This window comes from Cnephaeus nilssonii (genome assembly GCF_951640355.1).
Source record: "Cnephaeus nilssonii genome assembly, chromosome: 19".
NCBI lineage: Eukaryota > Metazoa > Chordata > Mammalia > Chiroptera > Vespertilionidae > Cnephaeus > Cnephaeus nilssonii.
This window is the reverse complement of record NC_137090.1, coordinates 22,379,755-22,401,806: the sequence shown is the minus strand read 5'-3', so window position 1 is coordinate 22,401,806 and position 22,052 is coordinate 22,379,755. Positions and strand designations below refer to the sequence as shown.

General features: G+C 45.0%; 1 protein-coding gene across 1 annotated transcript in view; it reads left to right on the top strand.

Moving 5' to 3' along the window:
- Positions 1-2,899: 2,899 nt before the first annotated feature.
- PPM1D (protein phosphatase, Mg2+/Mn2+ dependent 1D) overlaps positions 2,900-22,052 on the top strand; it is a 34,765-nt gene continuing 15,612 nt past the window's right edge. The window contains exons 1-2 of the mRNA XM_079797919.1: positions 2,900-3,550; positions 16,427-16,655. Of these exons, the coding sequence (XP_079654045.1) occupies positions 3,094-3,550; positions 16,427-16,655 (686 nt within the window). The 5' untranslated portion in view covers positions 2,900-3,093. The remainder of the gene's footprint in view (positions 3,551-16,426; positions 16,656-22,052) is intronic.

Sequence of the window (22,052 nt, the reverse complement as noted above, 5' to 3'; positions counted from 1 at the left end):
AATGAAATGCTTAGGATGGTTGGCGTAATGAAAGTAGAGGATTGGCATGGAAATGCTAATCAGGGAAATGATAGATGATCTGGAGCTACTGGTTGTGATTGAATGAAAAGGATTATAATGATGAAATTATCTTCCTGTAAGCTCTAGAGGGTGAGGGAAGGTGGGTAAATTGGTTAAGATGAATAATATAGAGCTACACAACACAAACTGTTTTTTCTTGCAAGTCTTGTGGTATGGAGGCTACTGGATAAAATTGCTAATATTTCATTTAGAATTTTTGCATTTGTAATTATAAAATACTAGAGGCCCGGTGCACGGCAGGGGTGGGGGGTGTCCCTCAGCCCAACCTGCACCCTCTCCAATCTGGGACACCTTGAAGGATGTCCGACTGCCCGTTTAGGCCCGATCCCACCAGGCAGTCGGACATCCCTCTCACAATCCAGGACTGCTGGCTCCCAACCGCTTGCATGCCTGCCTGCCAGATTGCCCCTAACCACTTCTGCCTGCCAGCCTGATCACCCCCTAACCACTCCCCTGCCAGCCTGATTTATGCCTAATTGCTCCCCTGCCAGCCCAATTGCCCCTAACTGCCCTCCCCTGCTGGCCTGGTCGCCCCCAACTGTCCTCCCCTGCAGGCCTGGTCGCCCCAATTGCCCTCCCCTGCCGGCCTGGTCACCCCTAACTGCCCTCTCCTGCTGGCCTGGTCCCCCACAACTGCCCTCCCCTGCTGGCCCGGTCACTCCTAACTGCCCTCCCCTGCCGGCCTGGTCCCCCACAACTGCCCTCCCGTGCTGGCCCGGTCATCCCTAACTGCCCTCCCCTGCTGGCTTGGTCCCCCCCAACTGCCCTCCTCTCCTGGCCCGGTCACCCCTAACTGCCCTCCCCTGCCATCCTGGTCCCCCACAACTGCCCTCCCCTGCTGGCCCGGTCACCCCTAACTGCCCTCCCCTGCTGGCTTGGTCCCCCCCAACTGTCCTCCCCTGCAGGCCTGGTTGCCCCCAACTGTCCTCCCCTGCAGGCCTGGGATCCCCCCAACTGCCCTCCCTTGCAGGCCTGGCCCCACCCAACTGCCCTCCACTGCCGGCCATTTTGTGGCAGCCATCTTGTGTCCACATGGGGGTGGTCATATTGTGTTGGAGTGATGGTCAATTTGCATATTACTCTTTTTTTAAAAAAAATATATTTTATTGATTTTTTTACAGAGAGGAAGAGAGAGGGATAGAGAGTTAGAAACATCGATGAGAGAGAAACATCAATCAGCTGCCTCCTGTACACCCCCCACTGGGGATGTGCCCGCAACCAAGGTACACGCCCTTGACCGGAATCGAACCTGGGACCCTTGAGTCTGCAGGCCGACACTCTATCCACTGAGCCAAACCGGTTTCGGCTGCATATTACTCTTTTATTAGATAGGATGGTCTAAAGATTTCCTTCTAGTGTTACAATTGTTAGGTTTTGATTAAGGATTATGATCATATTTCAAAAATAAGCTGGGATTTTTTCCAAGTATTTTTACACTCTGGAACTATCTGGTCTAGTTCATTTTGGTGTAGGAGATATCCTTGAGAATATTTTTATTTATTTTTTAGAAATATATTGTTATTGATTTCGTAGAGGAAGTGAGAGGGAGAGATAGAAACATTTATGATGAAAGCGAATCATTGATGGGCTGCCTCCTTCATGCGCCCTGACCAGGGCCTGGGTGGAGAGGAGCCGGCAATCGAGGTAACATGCCCTTGACCAGAATCAAACCTGGGATCCTCTGGTCAGCAGGCCAACGCTCTATCCACTGTGCTAACCAGCTAAGGCTAAATGTGTTATTGATTTTTTAGGGAGAGAGGAAGGGAGAAGGAACGATAGAAACCCTATATCAGTGGTCGGCAAACTGCGGCTCGCAAGCCACATGCAGCTCTTTGGCCCCTTGAGTGTTTAGCAAAGGCCAGCTTAGGAGTACCCTAATTAAGTTAATAACAATATACCTACCTATATAGTTTAAGTTTAAAAAATTTGGCTCTCAAAAAAAATTTCAATCGTTGTACTGTTGATATTTGGCTCTGTTGACTGAGTTTGCCGACCACTGCCCTATACCTATATGATGGTAGAAATATCCCGATTTTCCTGCAGAACACAAACAGGATTGCCTCCCTCAAATCCCTGTTACATACACACCACCCAAATCAAGTTTAAGAGAAACACTTAAAAAAAAAGAAAGAAAAACCAGTTGAATTTTAGATTGGGAGGGTGGGGCGGGTAGAGAAACGTAGATAGAAAGGTGCAACATCCATAGGCTGCCTCCTGGACGCCCCCACCGGGGCAGCAACCCGGGCATATGCCTTTGACCAGAATGGAACCTGCAATCCCCTGGCACCCGGGAGACGCCTAACCTACTGAGTCACACTGGCCAGGGCAAGAATGACACACGTTTCCCAGCCTGTTCGCAAACGATCTAACGAAGTGGGATTTCCCGCCATTTCACTTCAAGGACTGGAAGGGCTTTCCCCTAGATTCGTGGGAGGCCCGAGCGTACACGGCTTTCCCCGCAAGGCGAGCGGCGGAACGCCAAGGTCAGTAGGCTGCGTGACGATCTCGGGGACAGAGCAACAAGGTGACAGGCCAAATTGCCCAAGTGCTCGGCTTTCGCCGATGAGTTGGGAGGGCGAAGACGCCCACCGCAAGGGGAAAACGAAGCGCCCAGTGCGCAACCCGGCGCCCGCGCTGGGACTGGGGAGCGCGGCCTTTGAAGGGCGGAGCAAGGGCTGGGGGCGGAGGCCCGGTTCGCTCCAACTCGAGCCCGGATTGGCCGGGCCCTGAGAGCCGAGTGACGTCAGCCTGGGAGAACGTCCGATTTGTGTGGTGGGCGCGGGCGGGCGGAGGAGGCGCACTGCGCAGGCGCAGCGGCGGCTCCTCTCGGCCCAGCGCTCGCGGACAAGTCCCGACAGCGCGCGCCCCCGCTCCCGCGCCGGGACCGCCCCCTCCCCCTTTCGGCGGCGTCGAAGGTAAACAATAGTTGGCCGGTGATCGCGGAGCGCTTCTCCCGCCGCCGGATTCGGCGGGCTGCGTGGGATCGGCGGGATCCCGGCCGGCCGGCCGGCCATGGCGGGGCTGTACTCGCTGGGAGTGAGCGTCTTCTCCGACCAGGGCGGGAGGAAGTACATGGAGGACGTTACTCAAATCGTGGTGGAGCCCGAGCCGACCGCCGAAGAAAAGCGCTCGCCTCGGCGGTCGCTCTCGCAGCCGTCACCGCCGGCTCTTCCTGGCGGCGAGGTCTCGGGGAAAGGCCCGGCGGTGGGAGCCCGAGAGGCTGGCGACCCTGGCCCGGACGCGGGGGCCTCGCCGGCTCCCGGCCGTTGCTGCCGCCGCCGCTCCTCTGTGGCATTTTTTGCCGTGTGCGATGGGCACGGCGGGCGGGAGGCGGCACAGTTTGCCCGGGAGCACTTATGGGGTTTCATCAAGAAGCAGAAGGGATTCACCTCGTCCGAGCCCGCGAAGGTTTGCGCTGCCATCCGCAAGGGCTTCCTCGCCTGTCACCTCGCCATGTGGAAGAAACTGGGTAAGTTCCCCGGCTTGTTTGGGCGCCCACTTTTTTTTTGCAGGCATTTGCGGGGGGGCTTTTATGGCACCAGCCCTGCGTGGGCCCCGGGCAAAGTGCACGTTGGTGGACGTGAAGACTGTTGGTCTGAGAGCACTTTCTGGGGTGGAAGTCCGGGCGAACCTAGTGGCCTTGGGGAAGGATTGCTGTCTCCCCGCCACCGCTCCTCGCCTGGTTGCCACCCTCTGCGGATCCTTGGGAAGCCGTCCTCTCCCTCCTCGGCTTCGCGTTGGTTGGTGGCAGCCGGCGAAAACGTGTTTGAAACCTGACGCCAGATTTTGGCCAAAAGATCCGCTGAAGATCGGTTGCTCTCTGGGCCCTGCGCTGGAAGCGGGAGAGGACAAAAATGAGAGCACTCCTTTAGAATCTGTCATCAGGTCGCTCATGAAGGACTTGTCCCTATCAGTTGCCTCCTCTCGTGGTGTCAGTTCTCCAGATTGACCCCAGGTCGCTGGTAGTTGGAGTAAACTGTTGGCTATTTTAGGAAGGCGAAAGTGGAATCCTCCAGTCGCTTGAAAGGAATTCGGTTTTGCTTTTAGGGTCTTTCTGCGTGGACTGCTTATGAAAAACAAAAGCGCGGGACGCATTGTTACAGGTTAAACTGTTCCCACGTTCAGTTCTGCCGGGGCTTTGAAAAAGTGCTGTACAAGTTTTGGGGGTAGTTGGCCTTACCAGTGGTTGTATGCTGTCAGATACACACATTCTCAACAGTTCCGACTTAAAAGCCCTTGTAAGTTTTAATAGCCTGTCAAAGTAGCAAGGGATAAGGGGAATTTACTGTGGTGCTAAAAGGAAATAGAGACCTTAATATCTAAAAATTCGATCTAGTTGTAGTTTGACCTCCGCTTTAAATGTTTTCTGAAGCAACCAGTGTCTGCACCCAACGTATGATATCATGCGGAGTTATAGTTGCTTTAACATTGCTGTGAATGAATGCGTGAATCTTTTTTAGTGACAATATGTCATTTTAAATATCCTCTTGTTTTTGGTAGCATAATTTATTTTTAGCAGAGGGCAGAGACCTAGAGAAGAGAGTAAAGGTTGGTCAAATACAGACCATTTTTTAAAAGGTATAGCCATAGAATTGTAGATGAGCTTCTTTCAGTCTGTCTTCTGTTTACCTGGCTTTCTGCCAAGAATAATTTGATTGACTCATAGAACAACCAGTCCGCCTGTTGGAGGCGTTTCCCTTACAATCCCAGAGGCCCCTATTATGGATTTGTTTTGTTTTTGTGTAGGCAGAGCAGTGCTAGAAGCACTGCAGTATATTCCAGAAATATGTCATTATGTTGTCTGCAGTGCTACTAGGAGTGGACAGCGAGACAAGATAGCAGAAGATTAAACACAAAGAATTATTTGAGTCCTGTTTATATAGCAGTACTCTTGAAGCAACATGAACTTGCCATATATTTGAACTGAAAGGATAAAGTGTAAACCCAGTTACTTGAACATTTTTTTAATAAAGCAGGGACCATGCTGTTGAATGTGAATGTGTATGTTTATTGATGTACATTTACCTTCTGAATCAAGCTTTCAGAGCCTTATGTACCAGACAAATGTTTGCTTCATTCCACAGCTAAACCTTGTACTCCATCCCCAAAACTTGAATAAAAAAAGAATATGCTGAGTATATGGAAGTTTTCACACTGGAGATGCAGGTTAAAAAAAAAAAATACTTCAATCTCAAATTCATGGGTGGGTCCTCATTTTCTATAGAATAAACCACATTTTATAATGTACAGGCCAAGCCCTTTCCAATGCAACTTCAGACTCCCTATTCAGTTTTATCTCTTATACACATTTTTATCAGAGTCTACTTCTCTTTTATCACAGGGTACAGTGAAATATTCCATTTTATTGAATTCCCTCCCTCATCTAAAAAAACCTGAAAAATACACTCTTCAGTCTCTAAGTCAGTATGCTTTCTTCTGTGAAGAGTTCTGTTTCTTTTTAAATTAAACATCCATCCTTTATTTCTACTAATATAGTACCCATTGGGCTATAGCAGTGGTTCTCATATACTTTACAAAGTAGTCCCTCCTTCCAGCCTGGCACTATACCTAGTTATTACAGTACTAGAGGCCCGGTGCACAAAATTTGTGCACGGGTAGAGAAGGCCTGGCTGGTGATCAGGGCCCATCGGGCCTTCCGGCTGCCTGCCGGGGCCTCCTTTCCTGGCTGCCAGCTGCCAGTTGGGGCCTCCCTTCCCCAGCTGTTGGCTGCCAGCCAGGGCCTTCCTTAGTTCCGCGTCACCCCCAGGTGGTCAGCGCATGTCATAGCGAGTGATAGAACTCCTGGTCTCCCAGTTGAACTCCTGTGGGGACACTTTGCATAATAGCCTTCTATATATATAAAATATATAGATTATTGACTATATTCCCTATGCTGTACTTTACATTCCCATGACTATTTTGTAATACCAGTTTGTACTTCTAAATCTCTTCACCTTTTTCACCCAGCCTCCCAGCTCCCCTCCCTTCTGGCAACCATCAATCTGTTCTCTGTCTGACTCTGTTTCAGTTTTGTTTGTTCATTTATTTTGCTATTTGTCTTTCTCTGACTGACTTATTTCACTGAACATAATACCTTCTAGGTTCATCCATGCTGTGGCAAACTTTTGCTCTGAGAACCCTTTGCACTCTTAAGTAATTGAGAACCCCAAAGAGCTTTTATGTGGGCTACATTGATCATATTTACTACAGTATATGAGAAATTTAATTTGAGAAATTAAAAAAAAATATTACTTTATTAAAAAATAAATTTAATATATTTTTAAGTGAATCATCACCCTTCCCCCGCAAAAATAAATATTGAAATAAATATTCTCATCCGAGTCTGCATTCAATCTTTTGTACTGTCTTATCTAGTTGAAGCATATAAAGAAAAGGAAGTCTTCCCTAGCTGGTTTGGCTCATTGGATAGAGCATCGGCCTGCGGACCAAAGGGTCCCAGATTTGATTCCAGTCAAGGGCACATGCCCAGGTTGTGGGCTTGATCCCCAGTAGGTGGTGTGCAGAAGTCAGCCAATCAATAATTCTCTCTCATTATATTTTTTTCTTTTTTCTTTTTTTCTCTCTCTCATTATTGATGTTTCTCTTTCCCTCTCCCTTCTTCTCTGAAATAAATTAAAAAATATTTTTTTAAAAAAGGAAAAGGAAGCCTCATACACATATATATTAGGGAAAGGAGAAATAGTTTATTCATTTTTTTTTTTTTTTAGATACTTGTGGGTATTCTATACTAGTTTCTTAAGGTTAATCAAAATGGAATCTGAAACCTTATGAATGAACTTTTTGTCATTTTACATTAAAATCCATTGTTTTCCCTTGCAAGATTTAAAATGAAATTTACCTGTGTGACATGATGTATTAGTTAATTGGAAAATATTGGGTCTCTGAATTATGCAGATCTTCTAAATATTCATGCATTTTATACAATAGCAAAATGTCACATTTGGTAATATTGCTGGCTTCATCAGAAAAGTATTTTTTTCTTTTATTTTTCAGTTACAGTTGATATTCAGTATTATTTTGTATTACTTTCAGGTGTACAACATAGTGGTTAGGCAGTCATATGCTTTATAAAGTGGCTCCCTCCTTGCAACCTGGCACCATACCTAGTTATTACAGTATTATTGACTATATTCCCTATGCTGTACTTTATATCCCTGTGACTATTTTATGACTACCAATTTGTACTTCTGAATCCCTTCACCTTTTTCTCCCAGCATCCCAGTCCCGCCTCCCCTCTGGCAACCATCAGTCTGTTCTCTGTGTCTGACTTTGTTTCAATTTTGTTTGTTCATTTATTTTGTTCTTTAGATTTCACAGATCAGTGAAATCATATGGTATTTGCCTTTCTCTGACTGACTTATTTCACTGAGCATAATACCTTCTAGGTTCATCCATGCTGTCACAAACTCACACTTCATTCTTTGTAGTATTCCATTGTATATTTGTACCCCAATGTTTTAATTCACTTGTCTATTAATGGGGAGTTGGGTTGCTTCCATATCTTGGCTATTTTAAGTAATGCTGCAGTGAACATGGGGGTGCATATATTCTTTCAAATTAGCATTTTGTCTTAACCAGATGGTGTTCATTTTATAATTATTCATTAAAGTGTATACTTACGTTTTATGGTCTTTTCAATATGTGTGCTATGTTATATTTCACAGTTTTTTTTTAAATTAAAAGAAAATAAGGCATCAGTTTAGTAGGCATAGATCATAGCAGACAGCTCCCTAGCCCATCCAGTTCTATAGTTTGGTTATAGACGTCATTCTGAGAAGCTCAGCCTAGCTTCAATTATTTTATGGTTAAGTTTAGCTTTTGCTAAAACTTTTTATTTTTAAAAAATATATTTTTTATTGATTTTAGAGAGAGGGAGGGAGGGAAAGGGATAGAGAGATAGAAACATCGATGAGAGAGACACATCAGTCAGTCAGCTGCGTCTTGCACACCCCACACCAGGGATCGAACCTGCAACCCAGGCATGTGCCATAACTGGGAATTGAACCAGGAACCTCTTGTTAAAATCCCTATTTAAGTACCATAAATAGATGAGTAGGATGAATCCAGAAATAGATCTGAGGCAAATGTAGCATATGATAAAGGTGACATTTGAAAGGTGACACCAGCAGGGCTAAAACATTTTCTTTTTAAATAAGCTAGTATAGATTCATTTTTCTGCAGCTAAGAATTTAAAATAAAAAATAAAAAAAACCCTATCCTATCTAATAAAAGAGAAACATGCAAATTGACCATACCTCTGCTACACCCACAAGCCATGCCCACCAGCCAATCAGGAGCGAGTATGCAAATTAACCCAGCAAATATGGCGGCGGCCATGGAGCTGGAGCAAACAGGAGGCTTGGATTGCCCCCTGCAATGGAGAAAGCCAAGCTTCCTGCCTGCCCTGGCCGGCCCTGGCCTCCGCTCAAGGCTACAAAGTTTCAATTATAGAAGATAAATAAATCCCAACAAAAATGGTGGCAGCCACAGAGCTGGAGAGGGCAGGAAGCTTGGGTTGCCCCTGGCAATTGAGGAAGCCAAGCTTCCTGCCCGCCCTGGCTGGCCCTGGCCTCTGCTCAAGGCTACAAAGTTTCAATTATAGAAGATAAATAAATCCCAGATACCAGGGCCTCTGCTTGGGTCGCCGTGGGGCGTGGCCAGCCCGCAAACCACCACAGGCCCCTCGCTCAGGCTGCCCCACGCACCAAGGGAACCCCCACCCTGATCCAGGACACCCTTCAGGGCAAACCAGCCGGCCTCCATCCGTGCACCAGGCCTCTATCCTAGCTAATAAAAGAGTAATATGCAAATTGACCATCACTCCAAAACACAAGATGGCTTCCCCCATGTGGACACAAGACAGCTGCCACAAGATGGCTAGCAGGGGCGGGTAGTTGGGAGGGATCAGGCCTGCAAGGGAGGGCAGTTGTGGGCAATCAGGCCAGCAGGGGAGGGCAGTTGGGAGGGACCAGGCCTGCAAGGGAAGGCAGTTGGGGGCGATCAAGCCTGCAGGGGAGGGCAGTTGGGCGCGACTGGGCCTGCAGGGGAGGGCAGTTGCGGGGGGGGGGGGTACCCAGGCCAGCAGGGGAGAGCAGTTGGGGGGGACCAGGCCTGCAATGGAAGGCAGTTTGGGGGGATCAGGCCTGCAGGGGAGGGCAGTTAGGGGCAATCAGGCTGGCAGGGGAGCAGTTAGGCATCAATCAGGCTGGCAGGCAGAAGAGGTTAGGGGCAATCAGGAAGGCAGGCAGGTGAGCAGTTGGGAGCCAGCAGTCCTGGATTGTGAGAGGGATGTCCGACTGCCCGTTTAGGCCCAAAACAGGCCTAAACGGGCAGTCGGACATCCCTCGAGGGGTCCCAGATTGGAGAGGGTGCAGGCTGGGCTGAGGGACACCCCCCCCCCCGTGTATGAATTTCGTGCACCGGGCCTCTAGTTATCACAATAAAGGTAAGTGAAATAATCTCCCGTAAAGGAGGGTTAAACACATTTAGAAAACAAATACCTACAGTATGCAAGTACTTCCGCTGTTTGCAAAAAGTACTGAAAACAAAATGGAAAGGATAAAAGAAAAAGAGCTAAAAATAAAGATATTCAAAGACACAATATTAACATTATTTAAATCACATTTTGGTCAAAAGTATTAATATATACAAAGAGATATGTTGCAAAGATCTAAAAATACTGAATGTTTTCCCTATTCATTTGAAATGTCACCTTTATCATATGCATTTGCCTCAGATATATTTCTGGATTCATTCTACTCATCTATTTATGGTACTTAAATAGGGATTTTAACTATCCCTCAATTATTCTTTTTCAATATTCTCTTAACTATTTTTCCAGATAAACTTTTGAAGCACCTTGCAAAATTAAAAAAAAAAAAACCACCCTGTTGAAGTTCTTATGTGAACTGCAGTATATTAGTTATATATTAAGTAATTGACATCTTTAAAATTTGACATCCTTAATTAGTCTTCCTTGTTTCCTACTTTACATTTGAATCTTAAATTATTTAAAAATGACAAAACTAGGAGCATATTAAAAAGATAGTATCAGATAGTCTATGAACTGTAACTTAAGAAAAGTATATAAGACAATAGATGAGTCATTAAAACAAAGACTAATACATTTTATAACATAAATATACAACATTTTTGCTGAAACCAGTTTGGCTCAGTGGATGGAGCATCGGCCTGCGGACTGAGGGGTCCCGGGTTCGATTCTGGTCGGGGGCATGTGCCTTGGTTGCGAGCACATCCCCAGTGGGGGTTGTGCAGGAGGCAGCTGATCGATATTTCTCTATCATCGATGTTTCTAACTCTCTATCCCTCTCTCTTCCTCTCTGTAGAAAATCAATAAAATATATTTTAAAAAAGTACAACATTTTTGAATGAAGTAAAGCTATTATAAATTATAGAATGTTCTCTGATAAATTTAAAACTTGGCATACTTATGTACTTACCATGTACCAATTAACATACAGTCACTTAACTCTCAGGAGGTAGTTACTATCATTATCTCTATTTTAGAGAGGAGGATACTCTGGCACAAAGAAGTTTTACCCCAAAATCACACAGGTAATAAGTGGAGATGCTGGGATTCAAACCCAGTCAATATATCATACTGCTAAGAGTTCTTACAGAATTCTAATGCCAAAGTAAGTATGAAGATATAAAAAAGCCTTTAGGAAAGCAATTTGAAAATGTTATTAACAATCATCAAGAGATTATCTTTAGCCCTAATCAGTTTGGCTCAGTGGATAGAACATCAGCCTGTGGACTGAAGGGTCCTGGGTTTGATTCTGGTCAAGGGCATATACCTTGGTTACGGGCTCGATCCCCAGTGGGAGGGCGTGCAGGAGGCAGCTGATCAATGTTTCTCTCTCATCAATGTTTCTAACTCTATCTCCCTTCCTCTCTGTAAAAATCAGTAAAATATATATTTTTTAAAAATTATCTTTAACCAAGTAATTCAGCTTTTGAGAATTTTTTTCTTAGGAAATAATCCAAATGAAAGAAAAGGCTATGTTGCTTTTATTTTAGCCCTTATTCATAACTAGAAGCCCAGTGCACGAAATCATGCACTGGGGGGGTTGTTCCTTCAGCCCGGCCTGCACCCTTTCTCAGTCTGGGACCCCTTGCTTCTTACTACCTGTCTGCTCCCTGCTCCTTACTGCTCAGCTCGCTGCTCCTTAGTGCTGCTGTGGAGGTGGGAAAGGCTACCTCCACTGCTGCTGCGCTCGCCAGCCGTGAGCCTGGTTTCAGGGGGGCAGCTCCTGCGTTGAGCGTCTGCCTCCGGGTGGTCAGTGAGCATCATAGCGACCGGTCGTTCTGGTTGTTCCACTGTAACAGTCCCTTATGCCTTTATTATATAGAGGCCCAGTGCATGAAATTGGTGCACGGAGGGGGGGGTTCCCTCAGCCCGGTCTGTGCCCTCTCGCAGTCCAGGACCCTTTGAGGGATGTCCGCCTGCTGGCTTAGTACTGCTCCCCGCGGGGATCGGGCCTAAGCTGGCAGTCGGACATCCCTCTTGCAGTCCGGGACCCCTTGCTCCTTGCCGCCTGCCTGCTTGCTGCTCCTTACCACTCAGCTCACTGCTCCTTAGTGCTGCTGTGGAGGTGGGAGAGGCTACCTCCACCACCATGTGCTCGCCAGCCGTGAGCCCGGTGTCTGGCTGAGTGGCGCTCCCCCTGTGGGAGCTCACTGATCACCAGGGGGCAGCTCCTGTGTTGAGCGTCTGCCCCTTGATGGTCAGTGTGCATCATAGCGACTGGTCGTTCTGGTCATTCCGCTGTAATGGTCACTTAGGCTTTTATTATATAGATATTAATTAGAGTGCACACTTGTCCAGCACCCATTCACCTTCTGTTGGATCTGATTCATCCCAGAGGCTAAAACCTTTCAATGAGTGTCCACCAGTTTCTAGCACTAGAGTCTCAGAGGTATCCTTCTCTCTATTTGACACCCGTGAACTACCTAATGTCCTTCCAATAAATTCCCAAGTTGTTTTCCCTACTTAATGTACATTGAGTCAGTTTGTGTTATTTTCAGAGACTTGTAATACAAAACTAGTTCCAAAGGGTAGGTTGCAGGCAACTGACTCTCAGAAAAAATGTAAGTCATGGAATCAATAAGAGGTAGAAGGCATCAGGACTCTCGTTCATATTCCAGATGGTAAGCAAACAGCCCATATATAGAGTGGTGAGATAGGGCTGAATTTATCAATAAAGAAAACAGTAAGCAGATAGTCTGCTGTCAGCATACTAGTTTGAACTGTGGTTAAAACTGTTCTGGTCAACGAATGCAGACACTTAGGCAAACACTGACCTAAGACCCCATATGACTCTTAGAAACAACAAATAATTTTATATGACTGGTAAGAACTGAATTGTGGGAGGGGGAGAAAAAAAGAACTGAATTGTGTCCCTCTAAAAAAAGTTATGTTGAAATCCTAACACCTACCGTAGTACCTCACAATAGGACCTTATTTGGACATACAGTCTTTTTTGTGTTTTTTTTTAATCCTCACTCGAGGATCTTTTCCCATTGATTTTTAGAGAGTACAAGGAAGGGGGAGAGACAGAAAAACATGGATGTTAGAAAGACATTTCGATTGTATTGCCTCCCACATGTATCCCTACAGGCTACTGGAATTAAACCTGGGACCCTTCAATTTTTGGGCTGAGGCTCTATCCACTGAGCCAAACCAGCTCACACAGGAATAATCTATAAAGTTAGGATAAAGTCATTAGGGTGGGCCCTAATCCTATCTAATAAAAGAGTAATATGCAAATTGACCATCACTCCAACACAGTGGTAATCTATAAAGTTAGGATAAGGTCATTAGGGTGGGCCCTAATCCTATCTAATAAAAGAGTAATATGCAAATTGACCATCACTCCAACACACGAAATTGCTGCCCCCATGTGGTCAAAGATGGCTGCCCCCATGTGGACACAAGATGGCCGCCACAAGATGGCCAGCAGGGGAGGGCAGTTGGGAGGGACCAGGCCTGCAAGGGAGAGCAGTTGGGGGCGATCAAGCCTGCAGGGGAAGGCAGTTAGGGATGATCAGGCTGGCAGAGGAGGGAAGTTGGGGGCGACCGGGCCTGCAGGGAAGGGCAGTTGGGGGGGACCCAGGCCTGCAGGGGAGGGCAGTTAGGGGCAAACAGGTTGGCAGGGGAGCAGTTAGGCATCAGTCAGGCTGGCAGGGGAGTGGTTAGGGGGTGATCAGGCTGGCAGGCAGAAGTGGTTAGGGGCAATCAGGAAGGCAGGCAGGCGAGCAGTTGGGAGCCAGCAGTCCTGGATTGTGAGAGGGATGTCTGACTGCCCGTTTAGGCCCGATCCACAATAGGATCGGGCCTAAACGGGCAGTCGGACATCCCTTGAGGGGTCCCAGATTGGAGAGGGTGCAGGCTGGGCTGAGGAACACCCCCCCACCCCCCCACCCCTGTGCACGAATTTTGTGCACCGGGCCTCTAGTCCAATATGACTGGTCTTCTTATAAAAAGAGGAACTTTGGCCCTGGCCAGTGTGGCACATTTGGTTTTAGTGTCCTCCAGTACACCAAAAGGTCATGGGTTCGATATACCTAGGTTGCAGGTTTGGTTCCCAGTTGGGGCATATACAAGAGGCAACCGATTGATGTTTCTCTCTCGCATCTATGACTCTCTCTCCCTTCCTCTCTCTAAAAATTAATGAACATGTCCTCCTCGGGTGACGATTTAAAAAAAAGAAAAGGAATTTGGACCCAGGGATACACAGGGGAAGACAATGTGAAGACACATAGGGAAAAGACAGCCATGTGACTGGAGTGAGAAGTCTACAAGATAGTAAATGCTAGGAATTGCCAGTGAAGGGGAAGAGGCAAGAAATGATTCTCCCTCAGAGATAGAGTATAGATAATGGACCTGCCACTCACCACCTTGACTTTGGACTTCTAGAACTGTGAGACAATACATTTTTGGTAATTTGTTAAGGCAGGTCTAGAAAACAAGCACAATTATATAGAGGAAACAATTCAAAGATTTGGGGAGATAGGGATCTTATATTAAATCTATTATATGCATATAATTCCCACTTATCCAACCCAAGAATGGTTCAGTAGACTCTTCAAAGTTCTTTGGTTAATCTCTTCCCACCCTCCACCCCTCAGAAAATTTTTAATTTGATGGTAGTACAACTCTGCAGTTTTGTTTTTTTTTATATGGCTAGTCCAGTGGTCGGCAAACTCATTAGTCAACAGAGTCAAATATCAACAGTACAACGATTGACATTTCTTTTGAGAGCCAAATTTTTTAAACTTAAACTTCTTCTAACGCCACTTCTTCAAAATAGACTCGCCCAGGCCGTGGTATTTTGTGGAAGAGCCACACTCAAGGGGCCAAAGAGCCACATGTGGCTCTCGAGCCACAGTTTGCCGACCACGGGGCTAGTCTATTCTTTTGTCTTTAGGAAATCCTCCCCTAACCTAAGATCATGCCTGTACCTTCCTATATATATATATATATATATATATATATATTTTAATACATATTTTATTGATTTCCCACAGAGAGGAAGGGAGAGAGACAGAGTCAGAAACATTGATGAGAGAGAAACATCGATTCAGCTGCCTCCTGCACACTCCCCACTGGGGATGTGCCCGCAATCAAGGTACATGCCCTTGACCCGAATTGAACCCGAGACCCTTCAGTCTGCAGGTCGACGCTCTATCCACTGAGCCAAACCAGCCAGGGCATTCCTATATATTTTCTAAGCATTTTAGTTTTTCTTTTCATGGTAGGCCTTTAATGTACCTGTAATTAATATTTTGTGTTTGGCATCAGGGACCCAAAGTTGTTGTTTTTCTCTCTCTCTCTTGTCCTAATTCCAATTATTGAATGTCTATCCTTTCTCCATTGTTTGTAAGCTTCAAAATATGCACAGGTCTGTTTTTGTGCTCACTATTGTGTTCTGTTAGTCTACTGGTTTACAGCTTTTCCATAAAAGTCTTGTTAGGAATATGTTAGCATTGTCCCTGAATATACAGGGGACAGGGGCAAAAGTAGGTTTATAGTTGTATATGAAACAGTTTATTTTTGTGTTATTACTTATTATCTTAATACTAGAGGCCCCATGCATGAAGATTCGTGCAAGAATGGGCCTTCCTTCCCCTGGCTGCTAGAACTGCCTTTGCTCTGGCCATAGCCGCCTTTTTGCTCTAGCCGGAGCCGCCTTTCTGCCTTCCCACGCTGCCCAGAGGTCTGGAGTGGCTGGAGTGGTGCAGAACGCCTGCGTCCCACCCCGCCCCCAGCTGCTCAGCGCCTGCATATGCAAATTAACCCAAGATATTTATTTGGTTAATTTGCATACTCGCTCCTGATTGGCTGGTGGGTGTCACGAAGGTACGGTCCATTAGCATGTTACTCTTTTATTAGGTAGATAACTGTAAACCTACTTTTGCCCCATCCTATAATGATGAAAGGATTAATTCAATTCCTTTGATTGCTTTCAATTTAAAAAAATATATATTTTATTGATTCTTTTACAGAGAGGAAGGGAGAGGGATAGAGAGTTAGAAACATCGATGAGAGAGAAACATCAATCAGCTGCCTCCTCACACCTCCTACTGGGGATGTGCCCGCAACCAAGGCGCATGCCCCTGACCGGAATCGAACCTGGGACCTCTCAGTCCGCAGGCCGATGCTCCATCCATGGAGCCAAACCAGTTAGGGCTCAAAATATTTTTAAAAAATTTTTCCCAATATTGCCCTAGCCCAGTGGTCAGCAAACCGCAGCTCGCGAGCCACATGCGGCTCTTTGGCCCCTTGAGTGTTCTAACACCACTTCTTCAAAATAGACTCGCCCAGGCCGAAAACCGACTTCTGAGCATGGGCCACGAAGTTTCAATTGCTCTGTACGTGTGCGCCCGCACGTGGTATTTTGTGAAAGAGCCACACTCAAGGGGCCAAAGAGTTGCCTGTGGCTCGCAAGCCGTGGTTTGCCAACCACTGCCCTATCTGGTTTGGCTCAGTAGATAAGAGTGTCAGCCTGCGGACTGAAGAGTCACAGGTTCGATTCCTATCAAGGGCACATGCCTGGGTTGTGGGCTCAATCCCTTAGAGGGGGTGTGCAGAAGGCAGCTGATCAATGCTTCTCTCTCATCATTGATGTTTCTATCTCTCCCTCTCCCTTCCTCTCTGAAATCAATCAAGATATATATTTTAAAAAAATTTTTCCCCAATGCTAATTAAAATTTTATGCTAACTCAGCATATGATACATAAACTGTATTAGAATAAAACATAAGTTACCTGTAAGAGTTAAATATTTTATTTTGTATTACAGCAGAATGGCCAAAGACTATGACAGGTCTTCCCAGCACGTCGGGGACAACAGCCAGTGTGGTCATCATACGGGGAATGAAGATGTATGTAGCTCACGTGGGTGACTCAGGCGTGGTTCTTGGAATTCAGGATGACCCAAAGGATGATTTTGTAAGAGCTGTGGAAGTAACACAGGACCATAAGCCAGAACTTCCCAAGGAAAGAGAACGAATTGAAGGACTTGGTGGGAGGTAATCATTATGCTGTTTGTCTTTCCTCTCTATTTAATCCTTTTCTGCTTTACTAACCAGTTTGCCCTATTTCTCCCTTTCATTGAAGTGATTTTTCTCAGTATTACATGTTTTTAGTTTGCCTGGTAAAGTACCCATGTGCATTCATATTTATCTCATTACTTTGAATTGACTTTTATTTCTGATAAGGGCTCCAAAGGGAAATAATATTTTAGTGGAATTCAAGTAACAATATATGCAAGGATTTATTAACCTTTTTGCACTCGGATGTCGAGTGTGACTCGACACGGTTAGCATCGGTAGCAGCTCTTTTTATACTCTTTGAATGTATCAATAATTTGAAATATAAAAAAATCCAAATAAATAAGTTTGTATGAAAAGAAACTCCAGTTTTTTATTCTACTGCCGCGCTTTGTAAAATCTGGGGTATTTAAAAAATTAAATCCCGAGTAGAATAAAGGAATCGAGAAAAAAGCAAGCGAGTGCAAAGGGTTAAAGATCTTTTACATGAATAATGGTCAGCATGACCTTTACAATTTGAACTGAGCAGCCCTTAGAATTCCAGAATAGAACAGTTCGCTCTTACTTCAGGAATAGAATTTTGTTAAAATTAACCTTCAGTTTTTCTCTTTGATTTCTGTCATGTGCTGTAAACCTTTCTTCTTATTTTCTTTTCTTTATTTTAACTTACTGTATCAATGTGTAGTTTATAAACTGAACTGAAATAGACTTCAACATGATATTTTTATGATACAAACTAAAATGTAAGATTATTCTAAAGCAGGCATCCTCAAACTACGGCCCGCGGGCCACATGCGGGTGTTTTTGCCGTTTTGTTTTTTACTTCAAAATAAGATATGTGCAGTGTGCATAGGAATTTGTTCATAGTTTTTTTTAAACTATAGTCCGGCCCTCCAACAGTCTGAGGGACAGTGAACTGGCCCCCTATTTAAAAAGTTTGAGGATCCCTGTTCTAAAGTAATGAGGAATAAATAGCATGAGAAAACTAAAAAATTATTCTAATACTTATTTGTAACAATCGAGGGCCTAAGGCAAGTTAAATGTTTTCTAAGTAATAATTCTAACGAAAGCTTATGATATTATTACTAGCCTCTCTTTCTTACTTTTAGTAAATCAAAAGTCTTTTTCAGAGCAATAATAAACTAAGAAAAGTAATCAACATTCTTAATTATAAGGAGTTCAAAACATCAGTAAGAAACCCCCCTCCACCCCTACCAGATAGGTGGATAATGGAGAGGAAGTTTGAACAGCAAAAATACAAAAGAGTAGTAAACATGAGAAAAAATGGTTAACATTATTTTTTTAAAATATATTTTATTGATTCTTTTACAGAGAGGAAGGGAGAGGGATAGAGAGTTAGAAACATCGATGAGAGAGAAACATCAATCAGCTGCCTCTTGCACACCTCCTACTGGAGATGTGCCCGCAACCAAGGTATATGCCCTTGACCAGAATCGAACCTATGAGTTTTCAGTCCCAGGCCAACGCTCTACTCACTGAGCCAAACCGGTCAGGGCTGTTTAACATTATTGAAATGAAACTCTATTTCCTTCTGTTGGGTTAGCAAAGATTAAAAAACTAGAGAGGTACTCTTTAATATCTTTGTTGAAATGGATCTCCTTTTGGTAGGATTTTAAATTGGTACAAACTGTATAGAATATAATACCTATCACTAGCTTTAAATGTTTTGTTTTGTTTTTATAAAGAGAGAAAAAAATGTTTATAGACTTAGTAATTTCAGAAATCTACTCTAAAGAAGAAATCTGAAACGTGGACCAAAATACATGAAGTTATTTATATACTTAATATAAATAATGTTTAATGACTATTAATGGCTGGAAAAAACTTGAAGGCCCAATAGCTGGAGAATGGTTAAGCATATTATAATACACTAGAGGCCAGGTGCATGAAATTCATGCACGGGGAGGGTCCCCACAGTCCAGCCAGCACCCTCTCCAATCCAGGACCCCTTGGGGAATTTTTGACTGGGGATTGGGCCTAGGCAGGCAGTCAGACATCCCTCTCACAATCCGGGACCACTGGTTCCTAACAGTTCACCTGCCTGCCTGCCTGCTCGCCCCTAACTGCTCCCCTGCTCATCGGGTCACCCCTAACTGCCCCACCCGCCTGCCTGGTTGCTCCTCACTGCCCCCCCTGCTGGCCTGGTCACCCCCAACTGCCCCCCCCCCCCCCCCCCGCCGGCCTGGTCGCCCTCAACTGCCCGTCCCCCACCAGCCTGGTTGCTCCACGCAGCCTGCTGTTCGGTCATTTGGTCGTGCCTCACTAACGCCCCTGCTGGCCTGATTGCCCCATGCAGCCTGCTGCTCGGTTGTTTGGTTGCCCCATGCAGCCTGCTGTTTGGTCATTTGGTTGCCCCTCACTAACACCCCTGCCGGCCTGGTCGCCCCACACAGCCTGTTTGGTTGTCTGTTCGGTTGTGATGGTTGCTTAGGCTTTTATATATATAGACTAGAAGCCTGATGCACGAAGATTCGTGCCAGAATGGGTCTTCCTTTCCCTGGCTGCCGGCACTGCTTTCGCTCTGGCCGGAGCCGCCTTTCCACCTTCCTACACTGCTCAGAGGCCCAGAGCGGCCAGGGGCGGGGCAGAATGCCTGTGTCGTCGCCATGGCAATGATGCAAGTGTCCCGCCCCGCCCCCAGCTGTTTGGCAGTCATGTATGCAAATTAACCGCCATCTTTGTTGGGTTAATTTGCATACACACTCCTGATTGTCTGTGGGCGTTGCGAAGGTACGGTCAGCTAGCATGTTTGTCTATTATTAGGTAAGATGCTAATAACAATGAATATGATATAGCTATTTAATGTTTATAGATAAACTAGAGGCCCAGTGCATGAAATTTGTGCACTAGTAGGGTCCCTAGTGGCTGCCGGCTGCTGGCTGGGTACATCCTCCCTTCCCCCGGCCAGCCCTGCCTCTTGGTCGAACTCCCGGACGAACTCTGGGTCGAGGGGACAATTTGCATACTACGCTTTTTTTTTTTAAGTATATTTTATTGATTTTTTACAGAGAGGAAAGGAGAGGGATAGAGAGATAGAAACATCGATGAGAGAGAAACATCGATTCAGCTGCCTCTTGCACACTCCCTACTGGGGATGTGCCCGCAACCAAGGTACATGCCCTTGACCAGAATCGAACCTGGGACCCTTCAGTCCGTAGGCTGACACTCTATCCACTGAGCCAAACGGGTTAGGGCATACTACGCTTTTATTATATAGGATTTTAAAAAATCAATTATATTGTGAAAAATTTTAAGCATAATTAAAGGTAGAGAGAGTATGCTAATGAATTGTCATGTATATGAGGTATTTTTAATAATAGAATGACTATTGGTCATAGAATAAGCAGCATACTAGTATAAAATGATATAGTGTAATCTCAACTATGCTGAGAAATAGGAATAGGATAGAAATGTACCAATGTTAAAAATTTTCTGAATGATTATTTATTTATGTATATATGCACACACATACTTTTTTAGGTATCATAAAATGATATAGTATAGAAGATCTCTCAACTACTACTGTCCCATAGGCCACTCAATTCTCTTCCAACTATAAGAAACTAATATTACTGTTTATTGTTCAATAGAGAGATATTCATACACAATCAAATATGAAATTGTACCATGTATGGAAGTACTATAATTTATTTAGTCTATTGAAGAATATTTATTTCTAATTTTTTTGTTATTACAAACTATTGTAAAACGAAAAATCCTGCACATGCATCTTTTTGTACAGTGCAAGTATTATTTGAAGGATCATTTCCTAGAAGTGGTATTGCTGGGCCAAAGAGGAGTCTGAGGGGCGTGCAGGAGGCAGCCGAATGATGTTCTGTTCTCACTTCAGTGTTTCTCTCTCTCTCCCTCTCCCTTCCTTTCACTCTAAAAATCTCTCCTTTTCCCTTCCTTTCACTCTAAAAATCACTTAAAAAATAAAGCCCGGCTGGTGTGGCTTAGTGGTTGAGCATCAACCTATGAACCAGGAGGTCATGGTTTGATTCCCAGTCAGGGCACATGCCCAAGTTGTGGGCTCAATCTCCAGTGTGGGGTGTGCAGGAGGCAGACAATCAATGATTCTCTCTCATCATTGATGTTTCTATCTCTCCCTCTCCCTTCCTCTCTGAAATCAATAAAATATATTTAAAAACATCCTATATAATAAAAGGCTAATATGCAAATTGACCAAATGGTGGAACGACCAGTCGCTATGACACACACTAACTACCAGGGGGCAGACACTCAATGCAGGAGCTTCTCCCTGGTGGTAAGTGTGCTCCCACAGGGGGAATGCCACTCAGCCAGAAGCCAGGCTCATGGCTGGCGAGTGCAGCGGCGGTGGCGGGAGCCTCTCTTGCCTCTGCAGCAGGGCTAAGGACCCTTCGGGGGATGTCTTAACTGCCAGCTTAGGCCCGCTCCCTGCTTGGCAGAGATCTCCCGAGGGGTCCCTGGACTGTGAGAGGGTGCAGGCTGGGCTGAGGGACCTCCCTCCCCCAGTGCACGAATGTCATGCACCGGGCCTCTAGTATGTATATGTGTGTGTGTGTGTGTGTGTGTGTGTGTGTGTGTGTATATATATATATATATATATATATATATATATATATATATATATATGATTGATTCCTGACGCATATGAAACTCAAGGATGAGAGGCTACAGAATGGCTCCTGGATTTCTGTAAGGGTCATTGCTGAAAACAACATGATACAAGCTGCCTGCTCTCATACTGTTTCCTGTTCTGTATCCCACAAATTTAAATGAGCCTGGTTTCATGCTATAATATATTTGATCCTTTGAGTGTGAAGGTCAGTCTATATGACAGTTTGTATGATACTGCTGGTAGTCATGCAAAGTGGGCTTTGCTATTATAAATTGAATTCCTGTATGTATTTGGGTCTTTTTCTGGGCTTTATTTTTTTAAAAATAAACTTATATCTGTAAGAATTTTTTAAATATATATTTTATTAATTTTAGAGAGGAAGGGAGAAGGAGAAAGAGATAGAGATAGAAACATCAATGATGAGAGAGAATCATTGATCTGCTACCTCCTGCAAACCCCTATTGGGGATTGAGCCTACAGCTGGGCATGTGCCCTTGACTGGAATTGAACCCAGGATCCTTCAGTCTGCAGGTCAACGCTCTATCCACTGAGCCAAACCAGCTACAGCTCTATTTTTTTTAATACTATATGTTCATGTACTAGAACCATACTTTTAAAAATATCTATATATATAAAAGCCTAATATGCAAAGTGTCCCCTCGGGAGTTCGACCAACCGGGAGTTTGATCACAGGCTATGATGTGTGCTGAACACCAGGGGTGGCAGGGAACAAAGGGAGGCCCCGACCGGCA